At 38.7% G+C, this 24,503-nt stretch overlaps 1 protein-coding gene across 6 annotated transcripts in view; it reads right to left on the reverse strand.

The window, feature by feature from the left end:
• Nucleotides 1-83: 83 nt before the first annotated feature.
• The window catches only part of slc8a3 (solute carrier family 8 member 3), a 50,898-nt gene continuing 26,478 nt past the window's right edge, over nt 84-24,503 (reverse strand). For 4 of the 6 annotated variants that reach the window (XM_077538470.1, XM_077538468.1, XM_077538469.1 and 1 more), the window contains 5 exons: nt 16,966-17,072; nt 7,450-7,574; nt 7,098-7,197; nt 4,455-4,724; nt 84-2,861 (listed from right to left, as the gene is read on the reverse strand). In XM_077538470.1, the coding sequence (XP_077394596.1) occupies nt 2,485-2,861; nt 4,455-4,724; nt 7,098-7,197; nt 7,450-7,574; nt 16,966-17,072 (979 nt within the window). In that variant the 3' untranslated portion in view covers nt 84-2,484. Of the gene's footprint in view, nt 2,862-4,454; nt 4,725-7,097; nt 7,198-7,449; nt 7,575-9,035; nt 9,225-9,630; nt 9,662-16,965; nt 17,073-24,503 lie in introns of those variants that run through there. The other 2 variants (XM_077538473.1, XM_077538472.1) reach the window with 2 other exon arrangements.

Consider the following 24,503-nt stretch of genomic DNA (forward strand, 5'->3'; position numbering starts at 1 on the left):
CACTTTTACAAAATAGGCCCTCTGGTGACCTCAGTGATGAAAATAATGGGGGGGAGGAAATACAAACAACAATAACAAAAATGTGTGTGTTTCTTGTGAACCAGAAAGCTGATTTTATTCCACAGTAGAGAACAAAAGAAAACACAGTTAGAATCTCAAAAAACACTTTGGAAAATTCATATTTTTTTCCCCATTTTTTCCTTTGAAATTTGACATCTCATGGCAGGCCCGGGACCGGGAAAATTTTAAATTTTTTACCCCCGACCCCAAACAATGTCCGTTTTACAAAAGACCATGAAAGTGAAACACTCACAAAGTCCAGCGAGGTCCCTACAAAGTCACGTGACTGATTTTTAGCTTCTTTTTTTTTGTTTTCTTTACTCCACCACATATCCTGGCACAGATTTAAAAACACAAATAAATAAGTCAAGGCAGAGAAAAACGTCAACATTGTCGGTTTCAGTGACATAGAAAGAGAAACAAATAACGGAAAAAGGTCAAATGTGGCTCAATAAGTGCTTGAAATGTTCCATTTTGTTTCATGTATGTACAGTAGCTTTTCCAGTTGTAAAAGGAAGAGAAGAAGAAACAAAAGACACTGCCTCTGCTGGACAAGCAGTGTCACTGCACTTGTATTGTAACGCGTCTACAGTGGAAACTTGAAAGTCTGGATTTATGTTTTGCTTTTTCATTGGCATTTCTGTGGATTTATTAAAAATAATTTGTTTTATAAATAAAATAACAAAAGTAATATGTGATAAATAATGGCTTCATCGGCATTTAATTTGTTTTTACAAGTGAAGGGAGAGCAAGTCAATTAAAATGGGGTTTTGGATTTTGATTAAAAGGATCTTGACTATTATTTTAAGGCCATATTACCCAGAACCAACAAAAGTTGAGTAGTTTTACTTTTATTATACAACATTTGACATTTAAAATGTCACTTAAAAACATCTGGAGAGTTAAGAAATATTTTGTGGACGTCATATGAGAAGCTGGAACCTGGAACGACATTTGACTTTATTGTAATAAAAATAATTTTATTTTTTCCAGTGTTGGACTTTGGGGGTTCCACTGTACAGTGTATTACACTGATCAGTCACTTCTGATCTGAGAAATGCACCAAAGCAACCGAGAAAAACTGTGAACAGTCAGTAGTGCTTTGTAGAAACAGGGAATCAAAATGAGGAGGTACTAGATAAAGTAGTATTATTACAGTAGTGACATGGTCTACATTTTTCATAACAAGAAATTAAATGGTAAGGTATTAGATATGTAGTGGTGTTACAGTAGTGGTGTAAGATGTTATTACAGTAGTGCTGTTACTTTCCAGACTTTTAAAAAATAAAATAAAACATTGAATTTTTATTAAATTAATGGTAAATTACTGATAACAAAATGAGATCAAATTAATGGTAAGCTACTGGCTAAGTGGTGGTTTTATTATAGTAGTGATGTTACTTTCCACACTTTTTTAAATTAAAAATAAAATGAAAATAAATAAATACATAAAGAATGGTATTCGTTTTATATAAGAAAATAAAATAAACGGTTTTTTTTTTTATAAACAATTTTGTTAAAATAGTTATTTTCCCCAAATGTAAATGAAATGATGTTGAAAAGGAAAATATCACTGACGATCTTTTTTTTTTCCAGCTCGTTCGCTGCCCTCAAGTGGCAGAAAAAAGAATGCAGCTTCTCATATTTTCTCCCCCCAAAAGGGGGGGCCAGTTTCACATCAACTGTTCTTGCTTGCAAAGTGCTCCATACATAGAAGTCTACAGCAAAGTGCAATGGAAGGAAAAAAGTAGAAAAATACCTCTTGAATGTATCCACCGTATCTCTGCCACAACACTTCTTTTATTCTTCTTCTTAGTTTTGATTGAAAATTTGTGAGCAGTGAGATATGTTTTCATTCATGACTAAAATAGGTACGTGACTCTCAAAAATGTCAAGACATCGTTCCAGGATGTAGTCGGATCCCCCGTACCTGGCGTGAGCGCACTTAAATACTGAAAATATACAGAAAATAAGGAAATATATCATATTTTCATAGAGATATAGTGTGGAAGTCACGTTCAATAACTGTCTGTGGTTGTGTGATTCCTGCAGCGCGATAAATAAATAAAAATAAACACTGACTTGACTCCATCCTGTATCTGTTTTTGTTGTTTTAATCGCCAAAATACTTTTCTTTAAAAAAAAAAAAAAAAAATGACGTCGCTTCTGGTCAGGTTGTTGAGAAAAATAGACTCCAGTTGTGTAAGACTGCAGTCGTCTCCTTCCAGTGGAATGCTGGACCTCGTTCCTTGGCATCTTCCGGGCAATCCTCTGGAGGTCCGCGCAGGGCGGGCAGCACCGCTTTCCGTGTAAGCCCCAGCGGAAGGGCTTGAGTTGGGGGAGAGTGGCGGGAGAGACAAGGTTGGGGACGTTGGAAGTCGTGCCGTGCCTCTCCTGGTCTCCCTGCAAGAAGTCCCCGTTTATCTAAAAGCCTTCTATATGACAGTAGGCCTCCAGGCTGGAGAAGAGGATGTAGAGGAACCACAGGCTGAAGAAGAAGCCCGACGTGGCCAGTCTGTGGCCGCGGGGCCCGCCCAGCTCGCCGCCGATGTGCGCCCGCCGCCGGTACAGCAGCGCCGTGACGGCCAGGAAGGCGAAGATGGTGAAGAGCGTGATGGAGAAGGCCAGCGAGCCGGCCTCCACCACGAAGGGCTTGCCCTTGTTGTGCCAGTGGATGGCCGCCACCGACCAGGCCAGCCCGATGCCCAGGAACACGTTGACGGCGTTGCTGCCCGTCACGTTGCCGATGGAGGCGTCGGCGTACGTGTCCTGCACCGCCGCCACCTTGCTGGCGAACGTGTCTGTGGATGCACAAGGACCATTTGTTATAAGATGGATGGATGGATGGATGGAGATAGATAGATAGATAGATAGATAGATAGATAGATAGATAGACACTAGTTTTTTGTTGTTTTGTGGCTTTATTCATTATGTACCCAATTTTGGGTTAAAATTTTGACTTTTTTTCACCCATATTGGGTTATTTTTGACCCAACTGGACAGACAGACAGATTTTTTTGTTGTTTTGTGGGTTATGACCCAACTTTTTTTTTTTTTTTTTTTTTTTTTTTTTCCCACCCATATTGGGTTATTTTTGACCCAACTGGACAGACAGATGACAGACAGACAGACAGCTGGGGGGGGGGGGGGGGGGGGGAGTAGGGTTAAAACAAAAATCCAATATAATTTTTGTGGGTTTACTAATTTGTAACCAACTTCTTGGGCTAAATGAAAAACCTCAAAACATTGGGTTGTCCCTTTTTGACCAACGTTGGGTTATTTTATTTATTTATTTTTTTCCAACTAGACAGCCAAATAGACAGAAGGCTGAGGGAAAACAGTTGGGGAGCAAAACAACTTTATGGGTTATACATTTCACCCAAAACGTTGGGTCAAATGAATAACTCAACTTTTTTTTTTTTTTTTTTTTTTGCTGGTTTACTCATTTGGGCCCAATTTCTTGTGCTAAAATGAATGACTAAAAAAAGTTGGGTTGTCCCTTTTTGACCAATATTGGGCTATTTTTGTTCCAACTCAACAGCCAAATGGGCAGAAAGCTGAGGAATAACAGTTGGGTAAAAACATTCAAATATGGGTTAAAAAAAAAAAAAAAAAAGGGAGCAAAAACAACCTTTTGGGTTATTAATTTAACCCAAAACATTGGGTCAAATGAATAACTCATATAATAACTTTTTTTTTTTTTTTTTTTTTTAACTCATTTGGACCCAATTAGCTTAAATGAATAACTCAAAATGCTGGGTTGTCCCTTTTTGACCAATATTGGTTTATTTAATATTTTTGTTCCAACTAGACAGCCAAATAGACAGAAAGCTGAGGAAAAATAGTTGGGTAAAAAATTTGTTCCAACATAGGTCAAAAAGGGATGAAAACAACTTCATGGGTTATTCATTTAACCCAAAATATTGGGTCAAATGAATAACTCACATAATAAACAAATTGTTTGGGGTTGTTTTGTGGGTTTACTCATTTGGACCCAACTTTTCGGGTTCAATGAATAAATCAAAATGTTGACTTAGTCCTTTTTTCACCCATATTGTGTTATTTTTGTTTATTTGTTTTATACCCAAACAAGGCGGACATATACACAGATTTGACAAACAAAGACAAAGATGAGAAAACCAGTATGGTCAAAAATAATCCTATTGGGTCAAAAACCTAGCAACTTTTTTGTGTTATTCGTTGCATCCAAAAAGTTGTGTCAAATTCATAACTCACAAAACGACCTACTTTTTTGGGGATAAATGAATAACTCAAAAAGTTGATTTTGCCACTTTTTTGACATATATTGGATTATTTTGACCCAACTGTTTTTAAGAGTGTAGACAGGTAGACATGCAGATAGATCAAATATATCGTTGGGCACGAATCCTAACCCGGCACGGAGGTCCCAAGCGCCACAAAGACGACGGCGGTGACCGAGTCCTTGAGGCCGATGGTGCAGCCGAAGTGCGACGCCAGGTCGCCGATGACGGCGGTCAGCAGCCCGATGATGACGATGGACACCACGAAGCACGCCCAGCCGTTCAGGTAGTCGGTGGGCGGCACGCAGGCGAACAAAACCTTCCAGAAGACGGTCAGGAAGTGCATGACGTAGTCGAAGCACGACGGCAGACGCTCCTCGCCCGCGTCGTCCTCGTCCTCGTCTTGACGCGGGCGCGGCGAGGAAAGGGTGAGAAGAGAAAAAAGGAAGGTAAGATTGGTAATATCAATATCAGATACATCTCAGTAAAGTTAGCGGCGTCCCAAAACTTTTGCCCCGCCTCACTCCGTGCGAAAAGTGTCACCTCAGGACGTCCTCAGGTGCAAGAAGCCGAGCGAGGAAGCTGAGTGCTTATTCAAAGTGTCAGAGCTGCGTGCGTTCTCCAGCCCGTAGAAAGAAAAAGAAAAAAAAAAAAAATCACGCAGAGCGCCGCTGGATTGAATATTTCATGGCGGGAGTGACGATCCGCCGCCGCCGCCACTGCCGCCTCTATGCATCATCTGATGAATGAATTCTCGCTTCCCCCCCTGCGAGCGTTCTGCTGTCCGACAGCGGGAGGGACAAATGTGGATTTTCTTCTCTCAAATTCTAATGCATACAATTTAAAGCGGAGATGAGATGTTTTGATGCATAAGAATAGTTATCATTTCCCTGTTGGACTAAAAATGTTTGCTGCACCTGCACAAGGTGCAATGCAAGAGTTGTTAAAAAAAAAAAGAAAAAAGATTACATTTAAAAAGGAAATAAAATATTTTAAATGAGCAAAAAAATCTTTAAAGGGATACTTGACTCAGAAAATTTTTCAGCAGTGAAAAGTTAATATTTTGTCCAGGATGAATTTGATAACTTCATTATTTTTCATGTATAATTAATAACTTTAAAAAGTCATGGTTCTACTTGCTGTCGACTGATGATGACATCACCTGTGCTCAGGAAGTTGGTCATGGCCAATCATGGCTCACTTGATTTGTTTGGTCAGTAAACTGAGCCCTGATTGGTCGTTACCTACTTCCTCAGCACAGGTGATGTCATCATCATTAGACAGCAAGTAGAAAAATTACTTTTTAAAGGTATTAATTGCACATAAAAATAATGAAGTTACCACATTAAATATAGACAAAATATTAACTTTTTACTGCTGAAAATGGCTCAATGAGTCAAGTATCCATTTCAAATGTAATAGAATATGTAAAATTAATTACAGATACTATGATTATCACAGTGCCAATGTTTATAAAAATATATATATTCATCTAAAATCTTAAAAGGTTATTTAAAAAAATCCAAAATAGATGTTAAAATAACCAAAACTATTGACAACATAAAATCTACATATTACAAAAATAAGTAAATAATTAAAAACATATATAAAAATGATTTTAAAAATGTAAAACCGAATTTAAAAACAGTCATGAACTTATATTGAAAAAAATAATAATTATTACTAGAAAACCATTTAGAAGATATTTAAAAGATAAAAGCCCAGAAATTACAGACATAAATATATAGATATAAATATTCATATAAATTAAATATATATTTGAAATTAAATTTTAAGTACATAAAATACTTTAAAAGGATTTTAAATATCTTAAAATGATATAAACAATACATAACACATTAAAAAATGTACAATAAATATTTAAAACAAATAAAAAATACTTTTAAAATATGAACTGTATATACTACTTAATACTTACTTAAAACATTAAAAATGCAAAATCACAAATTACAGATCGCGATACTTTGAAATGAAATTTAAATATCAGAACAGATGTTAAAATAACCAAAACTATTTACAACATAAAATCTACAAATTACAAAAATAAGTAAATAATTAAAAAAAAAAAAAGACATAAAAATTATTTAAAAATGTAAAACACAATTTAAAAATAGTCATGAACTTATATTTAATCAAATAATAATTATTACTAGAAAACCATTTAGAACATATTTAAAAGATAAAAGCCCAGAAATTATAGACATATTATATATATATATATATATATATATATATATATATATATATATATATATATATATATATATATATATATATATATATATATATATTTATGTAAATTAAATATATATTTAAAATAAAATTTTAAAGTACATAAAATATTTTAAAAGCATTTTAAATATTTTAAAATGATATAAACAATATATAACATTAAAAAACTTACAATAAATATTTCAAACAAATAAAAAAATACTTTGAAAATATGAACGGTATATACTATATACTACCTAACACCTATTTAAAACATTAAAAAATGCAAAATCACAAATTACAGACAGTGATATTTTGAAATTGTAAGTTAAAAAAAATGAATAAAACCTTTTACATTTCGTAGTTCAAACATTTTGCAAATATTAGAACGTTCAGGGATCATTACAAATATAAAGGGGTCAAAACATTAGGAACATCCCCCGGTACACCAACCTACATACAACATACTTTTGTTTTTACATTTTGAAGCACGCTTTGGTTGAATATATGACCTCTCACATGCCTAAATATGACTTGGAGTACCTGCACTGACGGTGATCGCCTCCATGAACTGTTCTCTCCACGAATTGGTGCCCACCACCAGAGCCAGGTTGGTCTTCTTGATCAGCTTGTCCACCGTGTTCTGTCATAACAGAAATCAATCGAAATGACCACATGGTGGCAGCCTCTCGCCTTAAACTTGCTACTTCAAAGCAGAAGCAGACTACAGTAGCTACAATGTTACCTTGACTTATGAGATTGAATGTGTTCCATGACCAAGCTCGAAACTCAAAATCATTTGCAAGTTATCCTTGCTAAGTTTGCTGCTGCCATCTGGTGTCCCTGACGCTCACTTGTAAGTCAAGATGCCAACTAAGACGCATTCCTTTCTCACCTTAAACTCGTAGGATTCCTCGATGATGACCTCCATCTTGGCGTGCTCGCCCAGAACTGGCTTGCCCATTTCGGCGATGCGCTTGGCTTCCTCCTCGTCCGACGTCAACTTCCTGTCTGGAACGTCTGCACAAATAGAGATTGAGAAATGTCAAGGGAATATATTATGGAAAACTGTTTTTTTTTTTTGTTTTTTTGTTTTTTTTGACCAGCAAGTTTAAATAAAACGATCACTAGGAAATGAGCACGATTTAAAAACAATCAACAAAAAATAAAACATATACGAAATCCGAAGGCCGGTAAAGTTGGTATCTCACTGAGCAGTGAATGCTTGCTAACGTAGCGAAATTTGGGGTTTTCATCAGGATTTGTAAGATGCTCACAGACAGTTTTTACTTGTCGCAAAGACATTTCGAACATATTCAAACAATTTTTCACTATCTGCAAAGTTCTTCTAAAACCTTTAACGAACCCTGACAAAACCCCCAAATTAGTTACATTCGCGTGCGTTTGTCACTCAGTGAGATACAGGGAACTTTACGTTTATGGATTTATTTAAATTTCCACTTTATTAAAAAAAATAAAATAAATGATGCTGACACTGGGAACCCCCTACACGTTTTATTTAAAAGAAAAAAAAAAAAAGACAATTAAGTAATTATGTTGAAACTTTATTTACAGTAGAAAATGTTATTTAACTATTTACTTGCTTAGTTTTGAATTTAGCTTAACACAGCGGCGGGCAAACTTTTGATCTCAAGGGCCACATTTGATTTTCAAAAAGGAACACATGGCTCAGTTCATTTGGCGATGAGGTATAAAAAAAAAATCTGCATGTAAATTTATAATTAAGAAATCAAGATACAATTATTTTAATGTGTTTATATATAAATATATTTTAAATAATTTTATTTAATTAAAAACCCATTTTAATTCATATAATTAACTTAATATTTAATAAAATAAATACAAAAATCTAGTAATATTTTGCACATTTTATTATTTACAAGAAATTCAATAACTATTTAATTCAATGAAAAAATAAAAAAGGTATAAACACCATTCTTATTAACCAATTTTAGGGACTAAATATGACAGGGGTCTTGATACTGAAAATGCTTGGTGGGCTGGGTTAAATAAAGAATGCAGTGGGCCGTATGTGGCCCCCGGGCCATACTTTGTCCACCCCTGGCTTAACACATGCTGATGACCATGGAAGCTCCCTGCAAATTTTGTTAGAATTTTTAAATAAAACTGTCAATTCTTTATATGCTTAAAATTATTATTTTTATTTATTTTTAATTTTTTAATTTTGACGCTAATATTTTCTATTGTACGGCAAATGAATATCGGCTTGAAATATCTGTTAAAATTGGTATCGGTCTTAAGAAAAAAAATACATAAATAAAAAAAAATAACAATAAAAAATAAAAACAATAAAAACATTGGTCTATCACTTAGAAGTATTTTCCCCGGAATCTTCCTTAGTGCCAAAATGTATATGAAAAAAAAAAAAAAAAAGCCTTGCGGTGGTGCTGAGGCGCCAAAGCGTGAATGTGTGGATGTGGAGGCGGCTCACGGGCTCACAAAAGAAAGGGAGCACGGACGGCGCCTGTGTGTGAGAGGTTCCCAGGATGCACTGCGTGTGACCGAGCCGCCTGCCCAGGCACCTTGTCATCATGCCGCTCTTTGCTGACAACACGCCTCTCGGCATCAAATATTAACAACAGCACCATTAAAGATCACAGCCGAGTGCTCCTCTCTGCACGCACGCGCACACATACACATACACACATGCATATAAATCAATTAGACAGCGTGCACGGTCGCGTCTTGTTTAAAATTCATGATCATCCAGCATCACTTGAGCTTTGCGTTCATCACTACAGCCTGCTCTCGTGGCAATTTAGTTACTTCATTTTGCCAATAATCAGATTTTCTGACTTGATCTTTGCATTTTTTTTTTCAACACGCACACACATAAATCAATTACAGAGTGTGCATGGCCAAGTTTTGTTTAAAATTCATGTATCCCTTTGGCTTGGCGTTCATCACTCCAGCCGCCCTCGTGGCAATTTTAGCAGCATTTTGCACAAAAAAACAACATTAGTAGCAATCTCTACATTCTACGTTAGCTTGTTTTGGCAGATGAGATTTTGCATGATGCGTGATGGGAACTTACCGTCGGCCAGCAGCATGGCTGCCGAGGACGAGGAGGTGAAGATGAGGGGAGGAGGAAAGTGAGAATCGAATGAGTGAAGGACATATGAAGGCAAACGTTGAAGCAAAAGAACCGAGAGGAAGAGGAAGAGGAGAGGAATGTACGATAATTTACGATTTGGCTTTCAAAATCAATAACATTCTTGATATAGCTATGATAAATAATTCCTGAAGGCTGGATAAATTATTTAAAAAGAAAAAAGATGAATAGAACAGTGCAAATGAACATGCATTGATTTAAGCTTCTGTGGAATTTGGAAAAATCATATATATTATAGAGCAACTAACTAACTAACTAACTAACTAACTAACCCGAAAATAATTAATGCCTAATACCTTGAACCACTTAAAAGCAACAAAAGTTTGTCAATTTCTTCTGAGGCAACTTTTTTCAACTGTGGTGTCTTACTTTGAACACTGGGTGGCACCCACGTAATGATGTACATGAATTAGAAGAAGAAGACCTACATCATGTGCTGTGTGACTTGTGACCAACTACATAGGTACATACAACGTACACTGTCAATACGACTGGCGGCCATCTTACGTTGCCATTCACTAATGTCTCCTAACTTGAATACATTGATTTCTCTGCAGCATTTTCACCTTGTTTTCTGTAACTATGGAGAAAATTCCACCGTGTACGACCGATAGTTGTACCATAAAGTCTGGGTGCTACGCAAAGGTTCGTCTGCATCATGTTATCAGAGCCATCAACAACAAGCCCATCGAGGGAAACAAATTGATGCGAAATGTAAACCTAACATCTGTTAGTCCCAGTTCCCAATATTAAAATAATATACTCTGAATGCTCGATGCTAACAGTGAAGTCAGCTCTTTGCTAGCCTCTCAACGCCATGCAGGAATCCTAGCATAAAACACTCACTGATAACTGTGTGTGCCAAGCTGTCAATAAAGTCAATTAAAAATAAAATCAAATAAATGAATAAATTCATGGTATCTATCTGGCTATTCAATACTTCACTATCATTGTGTTTTACCTCAACTAGCGTCTGCCAGTTTGGTTGCTTAGCTTTTTTGCCACTATGTTGAGCAGTTAAACGTGAAAGGATAATTGTTTGCTCACAAAAGTTGTCTTACTCCTGAGCAACTTCTGAAATGATGACTACGCCCTTGGCTGTCAGGACCGAGGCCCATTCCTCTCCTCCTTTCTGCCAGACAAACTAGCCTTGCTCGAGGCTAACGCTAGCACTGGCGTACGTACGTGCTCGCAGCATCATGTTTGCATGAAGGCCATAGATAACATTGCTGCCATTTTATGTGCACAAAGATGTCAGAATCACACACCTGCTTTGCATTTGGGGAAGCTTTGAGAAGGTCATCGGTGACAGCCACATAATGAGATCCAGTATGGAAAGGTTGGTTGCCCCCCGCCCACCCCCCCCCCCCCCCCACTTACTGCCCCCCTGTGGCCCCTCCCTGCTCAGTGGTGGTACTAGAAGAGACGAGCATAATATCACTCGTCGGCAACTTCCTCTTTTCCACTCCTGTCTCCTTTCATTTGAATGTACCTCAGCACCTCGCTGACTGACTGACTGCTGCTGTCGCCATAGCAACAGTTACTAGACGACAACTCGCGGCAACTCTTCAGCCAGGGCGGCGGCGGAAAGTGGGGTGACGCACTCCTGTCGCTTCCTAAGAGTCTGCTACTTGGGATTGTGAATCTCATTCTTGTTGTTCTTGTATGCTCCTCGTTACTCCCTTACTCAGTTACTCAGGTTTAATTCCTCCATCTGATAATAGCTTCAAGTCGCTTAAATGTTTTAGAAAAGTTCACTAGGGGTGGATAGAACCCTGCAGCTTTCAAAGTTCCCCCCCAAGTTCTTCCAGTCCCGGCACCTCATTCCATACGTGCCGCCCTCCAGCCTTTTCTGTCACTCTGACAGGCATTAAGGCTCAAAGATGGCGGCGATGCCACACTCCAACATGCGTGGCGCAAATGTCACGACTCAAAGGCCATCCGGTTGCCGCGGCACCGCGCAGGAATCACTTGGGAATCACTCTGGAATCACGGATGGCTAGATTTAATTCAAACGGCTGTCGGGACTACTCAAGCATGTACACGCCGCTGACTTCATTAAAACTGCGGCGTCTTTTCCGGGGATGTCAAAATTCGACACCCTCATGAAGGTTATAAAAAGCAACTTTTGTATATTAGTGGACTCATTTAAATCTCAGGCTATACGCATTCTTTGTAGAAATATTCTCCATCAATACGGGGGAGAAAATCTAGATTATCTATCAGGCTTTGGAGGTAGTATGAGGGGTGAAAGGCAAAAGCAGAAAACTGCAACTGGGGTGCGGCAATGCTGTTCTGTGTGAAAGTACTGCTAAGAAAAAGGGCTACAGAGGCGATCCAGTAGTATTTTGGGGGTAACGTCTTCGTCCTATCAGAGGTGCGATAGTGTCTGTGCGAAAAGGAATAGCAGCAAGATAGAATTGGTGGTAGAGTTTGCGAAGCTGATGTCACTGTTCCGAGTGAAAGGTACTGGCATGGAATGGGAGGGACGAATGTGAACCAGTAATTTTCTGGCTTTGGCAGTCATTTCAGAGACAAACGGCACTCGTGTGAAACAGAAGATTGGAAAAGACGGAATAGCGGAAAGCCGGAACAAAGGTGTGTGGTTGCTGTTCTGTGTTAAAGGTCGACAATGGAATTGGGGGAGATGAATGTAAACTGGTAAATATCAGAGGTGGGAGGGTAAAAAAAAAAGAAAAAAAAAGGGTGTGAAGTTGCTGTTCTGAGTGTACTGACAAGGAATGGGGCAAACGCAATGCGGCAAGTTCCCGGCTTTGGAGGCAGAATCAAGAGGATGGACCACAGTTAGAGAATCCCTGCCCTCGTGGGGCGTTTGTTATTAAAAGAATAATAAACCCTTGAATCCTTCTTGTATTAAGGGTGAGAGTGTTAAATAGATGTCACAGCAGTCAATACTTTCCCAGAGTCTCTGGACATATTAATGCCATCCCCCTAAGACTTCAATCATAATTGTGTCATCTGTATTCAAGGAGCCCTGCTGTAGCCTGGGAATGAAGCCAGACACCAGAAAGAAGGTTGATAGTTTTTTTTTTAGACCAGGAACGATAGCTGCTCAAATGTACCCACCACTACTGCAATGAAAACAAGAGTTTATTTGTGATGTAACCTTATGAAAATTGTAAACTTACACGTCACAGCATTGGGTATTGGCGCCAACTTCTTGCAGGGTTTACACTAACTTACTAGGAGGTCCACTGGGAGCCGCCCCACGCCTGGTCCCCTTGCCATCTGTAACGGCTGCAGGGTCCGCTGATAAAGAAATGAGTCGTTATCTTGCACCAATTAGACGGCTAAATGATTCCATAGTGCTCGTTCCGATTTCCAAAGGGCATCCGTTGAACACCGCAGAACTCGAAAGAGACCTGACCCACACAGTCCTATCCAGAAAATTCTAATCCTGATGGTTCTGATCCAGCCTCATCCAAATACACCTGAGAGACACAGGTCTGATCCAAACAGAGCTGATACACACAGACCTGAACCAAACAGACTGAATACACTCAGACCTGAACTAGACAAACCTGATCGAAACAGACCAGATAAACACAAACCTGATCCAAAAAGTCCTGATCTAGATATCCTGACCCAAAACAATATCTCGCCTATACAGTCCTGATCCAAAACAAACCAGATACACACAGACCTTATCATGTCCCATGTATTTTGTACAATGTGTACTACAGTGCTCCGTTTTGGTCTTCAAATCCAGCATTTGCAGCGCCAGAGAACAAAGGTAAAAACACAATTGTATCTTCGATGCACAAAACTCAACATTCCAAAAGTTGCATTGAGCACCATTAGCCTTACTTATAAGGCAACACAAAGAGCGTCTTCTTCTTCTTCCTCCTCCTCCGAATGCTTGCAACATCAGGATTAATGCAGCTCCTGACCCCGCCTAGCAAAAGCGACGGAATAAGCTCAAGGTTCCGTCCGGCCGAGGGATTCAAGCCGCGATGAATCGGGAGAACTGACAGCCGGTTGGCTCACGTGAAAGCTCAAGTGGGGAAAGCAAACCTCGGAGTGATGCTGCTCAAATATTGAATCCATATTTGATACGGAAATAGTGAGGACTACCATGCAAAGTCTTTGGAAACGACCTTCGTCTAATAATAATGTCACTTTATGTTATACGACCGATGTTCCCAGGCAGGAAGAATTAGCGCAGAAACCTAAGACAAATAAACGCCTCCCTCAAATTATGATCAACTTAAGACAACACCTTCCTCAAGCAATCATCACCTAATACAAGTAACTGTCACCCTCAAACCACCACAACAATGCACAAATAAATGCCGCTCTTTAAATAATCATCAACTTTAAACAAATAAGATCCTCCCTCAAATAATCAACATAGGATCAATAAACTTCTCCCCTCTTATTTTATTAAACTGTCAACTAAAGACAACGCCTCCCTCAAATAATCCACCTAAAGCAATCATCAATTTAAGACAAACAAATACCTCCCTCTAGCAATCATCAAGTTGAGACATATAATGCCACCCTCTAGCAACCATAAACATTAAAAAACACCTTCCTCAAGCAACCATCAACGTAAGAAAAATGAATGATTTCCTGAAGCAACCATCACCTCAAAATAAATTCACACCTCACTCAAGCAACCAAAAACTGTATACAAATGCCCCTCTCAAATAACCACAATTTTAAGACAACTTTTAAGGCAACTTAAGACTAATTAATGCCTCCCTCATATAAAATACAATACCTCTTATAGGCAACTTATGACAAATGAAGTCCTACCACAAGCAATTATCAAGGTAAGACTGAAATGGACAAAATAAATGCCTCCACAAGAAACCATCAAGTTCAGAAAAATAAACACCTCCCTCATGCAACCATCAACAATCTTCAATGTAAGATAAAATACGCACATCCTTTTAAGCGACCAACAAATAAACGGCGCATGCGGACGAGCCACCTGAGCGTCCATGCGCTTCACGTACCGACACTCGTGTCATTGTGACGCTAATGAGCACTTTTAATCTCATACCATGAAAAAGCTTTCATTCCGCTCATCTTTTATGAACGTGCGCCTTATGCTAATTTCCCTGTGTTCATATGTACATTGGAGCTCATAAGAGATGATTGGGTTTGTTTGGGCGCCTTATTAAAGGCCGAGTGCGGAGAGCGTAATGGATGAATATTAAATGAAAAGTCTTTGTTTTGTTTGCTCGCTCTCGTATGCAGCAGCAGCGCTTCTTTCTCCTGCTCTTGCCTTTTTCCTCCATCTACCTTTAAATTACGGCTCTCTATTTAACACTGATTGCGGCGTCAGGCTAACTTTGCAAGGAAAGGGAAGGGACAGCATTCGTTTGACACTGGTATGTGTTTTAGATGTGTTAATATTGCGTTGATGGTTGCTTGAGGGAGGTGTTTATTTTTCTTGGGTTTAAGTGAGGTTCTTGTTTTTCTTAAGCTGATGGATTTTTGAGGGATACATTGTGTATAACTACTTGAGGGAGGTGTTATTTCTCTTAAGTTGATAGTTGCTTGAGGGAGGTATTTATTGGCTTTTAGTTGTTGATGAATTAAGAGAGGTGTTTCATTGTCTTCAGTTGATTATTGTTTGAGGGCGGCATTGTTAGTCTTAAGTTGATGTTTATTTCAGGGAGGCATTAGTTTTGTCTTTGGGAATTGCTTGAGGATGGCGTTTGTGTTAAGTTGATTGTTTCTTGAGAGAAGTGTTTATGTTGATGAATATTTGAGTATTTGATGTAGCTAATGATTTTACTTAAGTTGATGTATGTTTGAGGGAGGTGTTTGTTCATCTGAAGGTGATAATTGGTTGTGGGTGGCATTCGTCTTAAATTGATGGTTACCCGAGGGAGGAGTGTGTCTTATGTTGATGACTATTTGATTACTTGATACAGCCTTTGATGATGACTTGAGGGAGGCCTTTATTCACATTTAGTTGTTTGTGAGTGATTATTTGTATTTAGTTGACGATTACTTGAGAGAGGCCTTTATCTTATGTGTATGATTCCTTCTTTAGCTGATGATTGCTTGAGAGAGACATTCATTTGTCTCACTGTATGTGTATGATTGCTTGATGGAAGGATGTTTGTTTTAAGCTGATAATTGTTTTTTTTGAGGGAGGTATTTATTTGTCTTATGTGCATAAGTGCTCAATAGATGCCTTTATTTGTGCCTGAGGGAGGCATTTATTTATTTGTATTATTTTCTTAACCTGCTGACTGCTTGAGGAAGGTGTTTATTTGTCTTATGTAAGTTGATTAGTCGAAGGAGGTGTTTATTTCTTAAACGCTAGCATGGCTGTGCATATCAAAAGAAATCTCGTCAGGGTCACCGTGCACTGTTCAGACAGCACTGCCACAGCCTATAAGGTAAAGATCCGCAGTGTCCATGTTTTAGCCAACACTAAAGTGTTACTCTCAGCTCCCTCCACACCAGCTTGTCCACCTGGCCTCCAGCGTGGTTAGATAACAACAACGCATTAGATAACGGCAGCCTCATGAAAAGCCCTGATGGACTTTTTGGGTTGGAGTTTTGTTTTCAGCAGACGTTAGCAAGCATAGAAGCTCAGGGTATTAATGACGAAAACACTTTGATTTACCGACATTAGCATTTAACCAGTTTATCAGTCAAAATACAGTCACGGGTAGTCAAAAGAAAGGGCTTTATGTAAAATATGAATTTAACAGATCTAGGTGATAACATATAGTGACAGGTGTTTTTTTTTTTTTTTTTTTTTTTTTTAAATCAAAAACAAAGTTAGAACCCCCTCCCCCACCACCACCACACACACACACACACACACACACACACACACACACACACACACACACACAAAAAGTTTCAAGTGCCAAAGATATTTTCTGGATAATTTTGGGCTGCTCAGTCAACGGAAGCTAACAAGCAATTTTAGCATTAGCATTAGCTAATGCAACAAAACGCAATAACATAAACCTAAGTGTATTAGACCAAACAATATTCTTAGCGCAAGCCTTCAGGATAAAGGATAAACCCTGGTTAACAACGGATTTTTAATTTTTTTTTTTTTTTTTTTTTAGCATTCGCATTAGCATCAGTTTACCCAAAAAGAAATGCTGGTCAAGATGTTCGCTTTGGAGTCAAAATGACAAAGAAATGGATCGTTATTTGGACATGTGTGGCGAAATGAGACTCAAGTGAAAGAAAGAGAGGCGACGAAAAAAGCAGTTGAGGATATGAGAAAGCAAGCATATGAGAGCAGCGCACCTTTCTGGAGACTCATGTCCACCATGCGAGGCTCGGCCAGTTCCAGGAAGAAGTTCTTGTTCTTCTCGTACTCCTCGTCGTCAATGATTTTCACGTGAATGACTTTGCTGCGAGGGCCACGAGAAAGGAGAAGAAGAAGAAAAGGAGAAGAAGAGGAGGTTAATACGTGATGGAAGGACACAGGAAGTGGGATTAATTATCTACATGGAGGAAAGATGAGCAGGTGAGGAGTCGCTAATAATGCAAACCGACAGAAAATGGAATATGCTGACCAATGACTCAAATATAAGTGTATTAAATCAATCAACGACTCCAACAGATGTTATGTTCTGGAGTTGGATCCGAAAAACGCAGGCACAAATAAGATTTTAACTCTATTCGCATAACATCGAGAGGCGTAGAACAAAGTTGACTAGACAAGAAACAACGAGAATGTATCGAGAATCATGAGACGCTAAGCTAACTTGGGCTGTGGAGGTGCACAGAGGAACAGAGATAATAATCCGACAAAAACGCACATTTCTCAGTCAGGTTTATATAGACAGCGAATCAATCTGATTGGCTGTGGCTAGACATGTGGGAAACAGGACTGACATGGAGTTATCTGATTGGCTGTTGACCAGATAAAGAGATAAAAGATTCTTGACATCACATAGATCCTGACATCACATAGCATCTTACCAGTTGAAACTAGATACTGGTTACATTAGTTCAAAATAGACACTTGACCACACGGTAATGACTCAAACATAACCCTTGCACGACCCAAACATAACCCTGTCATTCCCTTGCATGACCCAAACATAACCCTGACATGACCCAGTCATGACAACGGAAATGTACTAGACCGACCAAGACCTAAGTGTATTAGTCCAAGTAATGACTCAAACCAAACCGTATTAAAGCAACCGATGGCGGATTAGATTGACCAAACTGAACCCAAGTGGATTCGACCAACCCAAGACTTCAACTGAAATGTATAGACCGACCAATGACTCAAATATAGAGTAAGTCAAGTAAACTGGATGATTGGCTAAGTGTAATGACTCAAACCCAAGTGTATTTGACCAACCAATGACACAAACCAAAAGGTAATAAATCAACTGACTATTCAAAATGTAAGCGTATTAGATCGACCAACGACCCAAATCTAAGCATATCAGGCCAACCAATGACTCAAACCCAAGTGAATTAAATCAACCAATGGATCGAATCGAAGTGTATTTGACTAGCCAGTGACTTGACCTGAAATGTTTCGACTGACCAATGACTAGGTTTACAGATGACCACAGTCTTGCACCGAAGTGCATCAGATCAACCAGTGACTCAAACTTAAGTGTATGAAACCAACCAATGACTCAAACCGAAATGTTTTAGACTGAAAAATGACTCGAACAACCTACAAGTGGCTTAAATAAACCTAATGTATGAGCTAACCAACGCACATCAGTCATCATCAGACACAAATAACATTTATATAATGTCTCTCAAACAGTTTCTGCCCCATTTTAGGTGACAGGAAGTTCCATAGGGAAAGTATTTTTTGTGTGTGTATTTTTCTGTGTAGCAAACGTTCATGACAGTGCACACTGCCGCTAAGTGAAAGGCACTAATGTGTCAGAATTAGTCACCGTGATTTATCGACGCCTCTGCCACGCATCGCACTCTGGAGTTCAGCGGCAAGTGCAGCTGCGGAATGACACATGCACTCCGCACACATACTGAGAGGGTTCACACCTCTGCCCTCCCCCAAGGAAGCAGCCGACGTGTGCGTGTTACTGCAGAAGTAAACTCTGCACCAAGGTTTCTCATCTTTATCGCAGTGAAACTCATGATATGACAGTATCACGATACTTTCCCAATGAAATCGATACGGTGTAGCTATCAGCGATACTGACCGTGTACAGTAACACACCAGAAGCACTAAAAGGTCATTCAATTTAGATAATTAACGATGAATCCACCTTAGTTACTCAAATACATCAGTTTCGGTGATTTTGGCTTTGTATTTATTTTTGTACTTTAAATACTTTTGTATTTCCGAACGAGACCAAATCTTGCAGCATCACATAGAGCTATCTTCCAAAACATTTATTTGTTGTTTTGGGGTGTGTTGATATTCCAAAGTGGGCCTCGGGCTTTCCACCATGCATTATGCAAAACGTCATCTGCCATCTCTCCCTTTAAAAAGCCAGTCGCAGTCATAACTTTTGCATCTGCTTCTGCGAGTTAGCAAAAGCTGCCAAGTGAGAACTTTGCCTCCACGATGGCGTGCCCACCTCAACCGTGCTGTTTGATTGATGTAATATTGATGTAATATTGATGTGGCAGTCCAGCCGCTCAGTCGCCAGCTCACCAGCGGAGGGATTTTTACTTCCTCGTTATCAAACTTTTAAAGTTGACGCTGGAGTCTTACTGCTTACTTCACGTAACATCCTGTGCAAATCCTTGATCTTCGCCCCTTGTTGAAGCTGATTCTTCTAAAAGCCGTTGAAAGATAAAAAGTAGCAGAGTTAATCCTTTGATGCAAGATAAACTGTCTCATGACAGTGGAACCAACTCTGAAAGTTTTTGCACAACTATTGCAGTATATTTTTCCCCTGAATGTTTTTTTTTTTTTTGGTAGGATTCCCAATCCGACTGCACGGTTGTACAGTATTAGCACAATTCTGATTCTGGCTACACTCATGTCACTGGATGATGAAACGAACTCTGAAGATTTAGCAGGACTTTTGAGGCATATTTATTCCCCAACGTTTGAGTCGAAATCAAAATCCTATCGTATGGTCCCATGATGTTAGCAACAATTAATTAAAACCAAAGAAAAAGCGCATAAAGGAGGTAATGCATTTAATGCTAAACTGGGTTACGCTAACATTTTGTACGAATGCGGAAAGTGTGACATGACTAAGGGTATGCTTTACCCCAGGGGTGTCAAACAAAGGGGTTTAATCCGGTGAGTTGACTTTGTAAAGTCAAAAAAAAAAAAATTGTAATGTCGGACCAATTAATCAGTCTGTCACAATCAAATATATACATTTGTAATTTCACAAGCAGTCCTCAGGTGAGTAATATAACTTGTACACAGAATCGCCCTGGAAGTAATTATTTTACACACAACTTAAAATGATGGTTTGTTAAAAAGAAATGTTTTTAAATCATAGACCAACATAAACGTGTTAAATACGACACAAATTCAATTACTTGTAATACAAATGTATATGACAGGGATTAACGTCCTTATAACTTCATTAACTCTGCCACACAATGCATTCTGGGAAATACATATATAACATGCAAAACAGGTAGATTTAACACGTCTGGAACTCATACAGGCAAAGTGTTGCCGCGTTTCATTTGCATTCGTGTTATTATTATTATTATTTTTTTTAAACAATAGATTACAGTTGAGCTCCGTAATTTAGGGCTGGCCCAAAAAACAAAACAAAAAAACCCCGCAAAAATCTGCATAGAATTGACAGCAATTGTTTTTAAGTTATATACCATTATTTTACCGATTCGGCCCACTTAGTCATATATTTTCCTCCATGCGGCCCCTGAACTGATATGAGTTTTACACCCCTGCTTTACCCTGATCATTTTTGGTAGAGTTTCAAATCGTATCGAATGGCTCCACAGTCCACAGTATTAATATTGCTTTATTAAAGTAAAATAAAAATAAAATTGGAGTATAATCCTGTAATGCTAACTAAACTGAGCTATGCTCATGTGCCAGTGGTAAAAACCGTGAATATATGAGGTATCTGATACCTTACTCCAATTCTTTTGGTAGAAGTTCAAATGGTAAAATGAAATCTCAGCTCTGCGAATTTGTCGTGACATTTCGAAGTATGTGTCACTGTCTCGTCTCTGATTCGAAAAGCAATAATCATCAGTCAAGCAAAATGAAGGTAGTAATCCCTGCACTTGGTGACAATAAGGCAGGCCTGCTTAATTAAGGCTCTGATTTCCCGTGAGGCTTCTGCGTCTTGTTACTTGTCTTTATTGGACTTTCCCAAACTACGAGCTCGTCATAATGTGACAAAACAGCGTCGGGGACCTTCTCGGAATCGGACCATCTCTCTTCTTTATTCTTCTATACTTTTGTGATTTGGGGTGCAAGAAAATAATTATTTTTTAATTGTTCAGCTAATTAAAACTCTTTTACTGCCACACGTTATCAAAACGTTATCATTCACGTCATCCTTGAAAACGTATTTCATCAGATTTCGTCATCTTTCATTGTAATTTGATACACGGGCAGCCCATTGAAGAGATAAAATGCTGCCAGCTGGTGGCCATAGTTAGTGAGTGTTTTTAACACATTCATTGCCAGACTAGCAAAAAAAATGCATCATTTGACGTCTTTTTCCGTCAATGGCAGTGAATGAGTTAATTCCACAACCCATTCACCAGGCAGCGCTGCACTTAATGTTGCACTGCCCATTGATTTAAAAAAAAACAAAAAAAAAACGTAGTTGACGTCATTTAACGTTTATGGTGGGATACATTGTGATTTTATTAATCGGGATTAGTTTTTGGCAGTCAAAGAGTTAGTCAGTACCGCCACGGCCTCAATAAGTAAATAATGCTTATAAAAGTAATAAGAAAATAAAATATGTTTAATTCATTCATTTACTAGTACCATAATTACATCATAGCTTTCCAAACAAATATGTATACAAATTACGTGCATTATTTGAGGGACAAATTTGCAAGGCAAAGGTTTATCCGCCAAGACTTCCTGTCTCGCTCCCTGTGCTCCTTTTGTCAGCCTCCATCAGACGTTTTTATTGCGTCGCGTCCTTGGAGGAGGAAGCTTTTTCTTAATATAAAAAACAAAAGTCAAAGTCCTTTCCTCTCTCCTCCTTTTGTTGCCTTCTCCCTCAGCTGCACTACAGTCAGCATGTTTTTTTTCCCGCCCGCCGACTCATACCCGCCACGCTAGGGAATGTGGTACTCCCAGACGAATCTCTCTCGGGCTTCGTCGAGTCCACCTTCCCATTTGTGCCGTCAGACACTTGATTATTGATGTCGTGTGCCTGCTTGCACAAAGTGTTCAGAGTCGAAGCGGTAGAAAAAAGTATTGAGTAAAGTTCTGAACAAGCGAGCTGGTACCTGAAGAAAAAAAAAACAGCATTTTATTCTATTTTTGATTGAATGATGAAAGTCTCGAGTATGACCAGCAGATAGTTTGGGATGTTCTTTTGGAATGGTATCATCTCTCTCGTTTATTCTTCTATACTATTAGGGGTGTGAATTGCCTAATACCTGACGATTCGATCCGTATCACCATTCATAGGTCACGATTCGATTCGATACCGATTAATTCCGATATGAATTTACAATTTTTTTTTACTCAATTTAGAAAAAAGCATTCAGTGCACATGTACACTGTAAGATTTGTATGAAAATTTATTATTTATTGATCTCAAACTTCAGTTTTATAACTGTGAGCCACTGTATTTAACAAACAGGTTGTAACTTTTTTCATGTTAGAACAGCATTAAAATAAAGTATTAAGGCTCAATGTTCCGTTCATATAACATTCTTCCATGCTTAAGGTGTGAAATTTAGACGTTTTGTTGAATATTTTTCCATTAAACATGGAAGTTTAAAAATCGATTCAGCCGCCTATTGAATCGATTCGAGAATTGCGCGATGTAGTATCGCGATATATTGCCAAATCGATTTTTTTAACACCCCTAATATATATATGTATATGTATATATATATATATATATATATATATATATATTTATATAAATGATTGTCTTGGTCAGGACAGACGTGCTATTACTTTTCTCCTAAATAATTCTTTGTTCTGAAATATGGTACGTATTCTACAAGGAAAAGTGGTGCAGACGTACGAATGTTGAATATACAGTTTGTAAGGAAATAACTTAGGCATACATTTTCATGGACACAAACAATGAACAACAAAATGTTTGTCTTGGTCAGGACTAGTGTGCTACTACTTTTCTCGTGCTAAATAATTCTCTGTTCTGAAATATGGGACATTTTCTACAAGGAAAAATGCAGATGTATGGATGTTGACTATACATTTTGAACGGAATAACATCGGCATGTATATCCATGGATACAAACAATGAATAACAAAACAATTGTCTTGTTCAGGACAGGTGTGCTATTACTTTTCTCATGCAAAAAAAATCTCCGTTCAAAAATAAGATTTTTTTTTTTTCTCCACAAGAAGATCCAAATCGAGATCAATGACATAAAAACAGTATCATCCTTGGTCATGAATATATATGTTAATGTGTATATGCATGTGTGCGTGTTTGTGTGTAGTAGTAGTAGTAGGTACATTAGTCTCGTCGACAGGCATGACTGTTTGAGAAGAGGCAGGCAGAGGAAGATACACTTCTAAAAATAGTCAGGGACATTTCTCTCGAGGGGGAGTGTGTGTATGTGTGTGTTGCCTGTGACATTCAACAGCAACCAAAACACACACACCCAAACACAAATACGTGAAAAAGCAAAATTGTGATCTCTATTCACAGCCTGGGGGGATGCATGCACACACGATGTAGCCTGTATGACACACACACATCCACGCACGCACGCACGATTGTGATGCTGCAGTTCAGTTTAGTTGAAACCTCAGGCATGACAAGAAATGTGATGTCTCCGAAAAGAATTTGGAACTCTACAAAAGCATGTCAAAAGATCACAGAGTGATTCGTATACATTTTTGAAAATATGTATACGAGTCACTCCAGTTAAGATACGATTCACTACAATTTTGCTTAACAGTCCATTTCAATTACCACACTGCACGATTCACTCCAATTACATTACAATGACATTTACCCCAATTACAATAGGAATCACTCCAATTAGGAAACAATTCATTCCAACAATACAATTTATTCCATTTGCTTCACTCCAATTACGATGTGATACAATACAATACGATTCACTCCAGTTACAATACAATCACTTCAATTGCAATACGAGTCACTCAATTTCTAATTATTCGCAGAGGACGACTGTGGTTCACAGACGAAACATTTACCTTTACACTTATTGGGGTCACGGGGAATCCCCGGCCGGGACACAAAGGGGCTGGCAGCCGGCCCACCAACACAAAAGGCTGCTCCGCTAGTGTGCTGGCTGCTAATTTAAGACTCCCACGCTCTACGGCTGGCTGGCGAGGGGCTGCGGCAAGGCCGGCTGTTAATATCGGCTGGCGGACGGGAGCGCAGTGTTAACGGCCGGGTTAACCTTCTTTTAAACTGATCTCGTTTATATTCTTGTCCCGCTACATGCGTGGAGATGCTCGACATCTGTGCGTCGACATGTAGCCACTGTGGCTCTCACTCAGTAGAGTAGCACCACTGGGGAAGTTGAGAAAAAAAAAATCAGCACCTGGTACCTGAAATTGGGTCGATATGTCTAAAACAGGACGCATCAAAAAGCCTTCATTTTTGTTTGAAATGGCCATTTTGGAAGCAGAACGAGCGAATTTGTCCAAATGAGCCGCAGTCAGAAGCAGGTATCCTGGACAGATGCTA

The sequence above is a fragment of the Festucalex cinctus genome, chromosome 12 (assembly GCF_051991245.1).
Source record: "Festucalex cinctus isolate MCC-2025b chromosome 12, RoL_Fcin_1.0, whole genome shotgun sequence".
In the NCBI taxonomy this organism is placed as follows: Eukaryota; Metazoa; Chordata; class Actinopteri; order Syngnathiformes; family Syngnathidae; genus Festucalex; species Festucalex cinctus.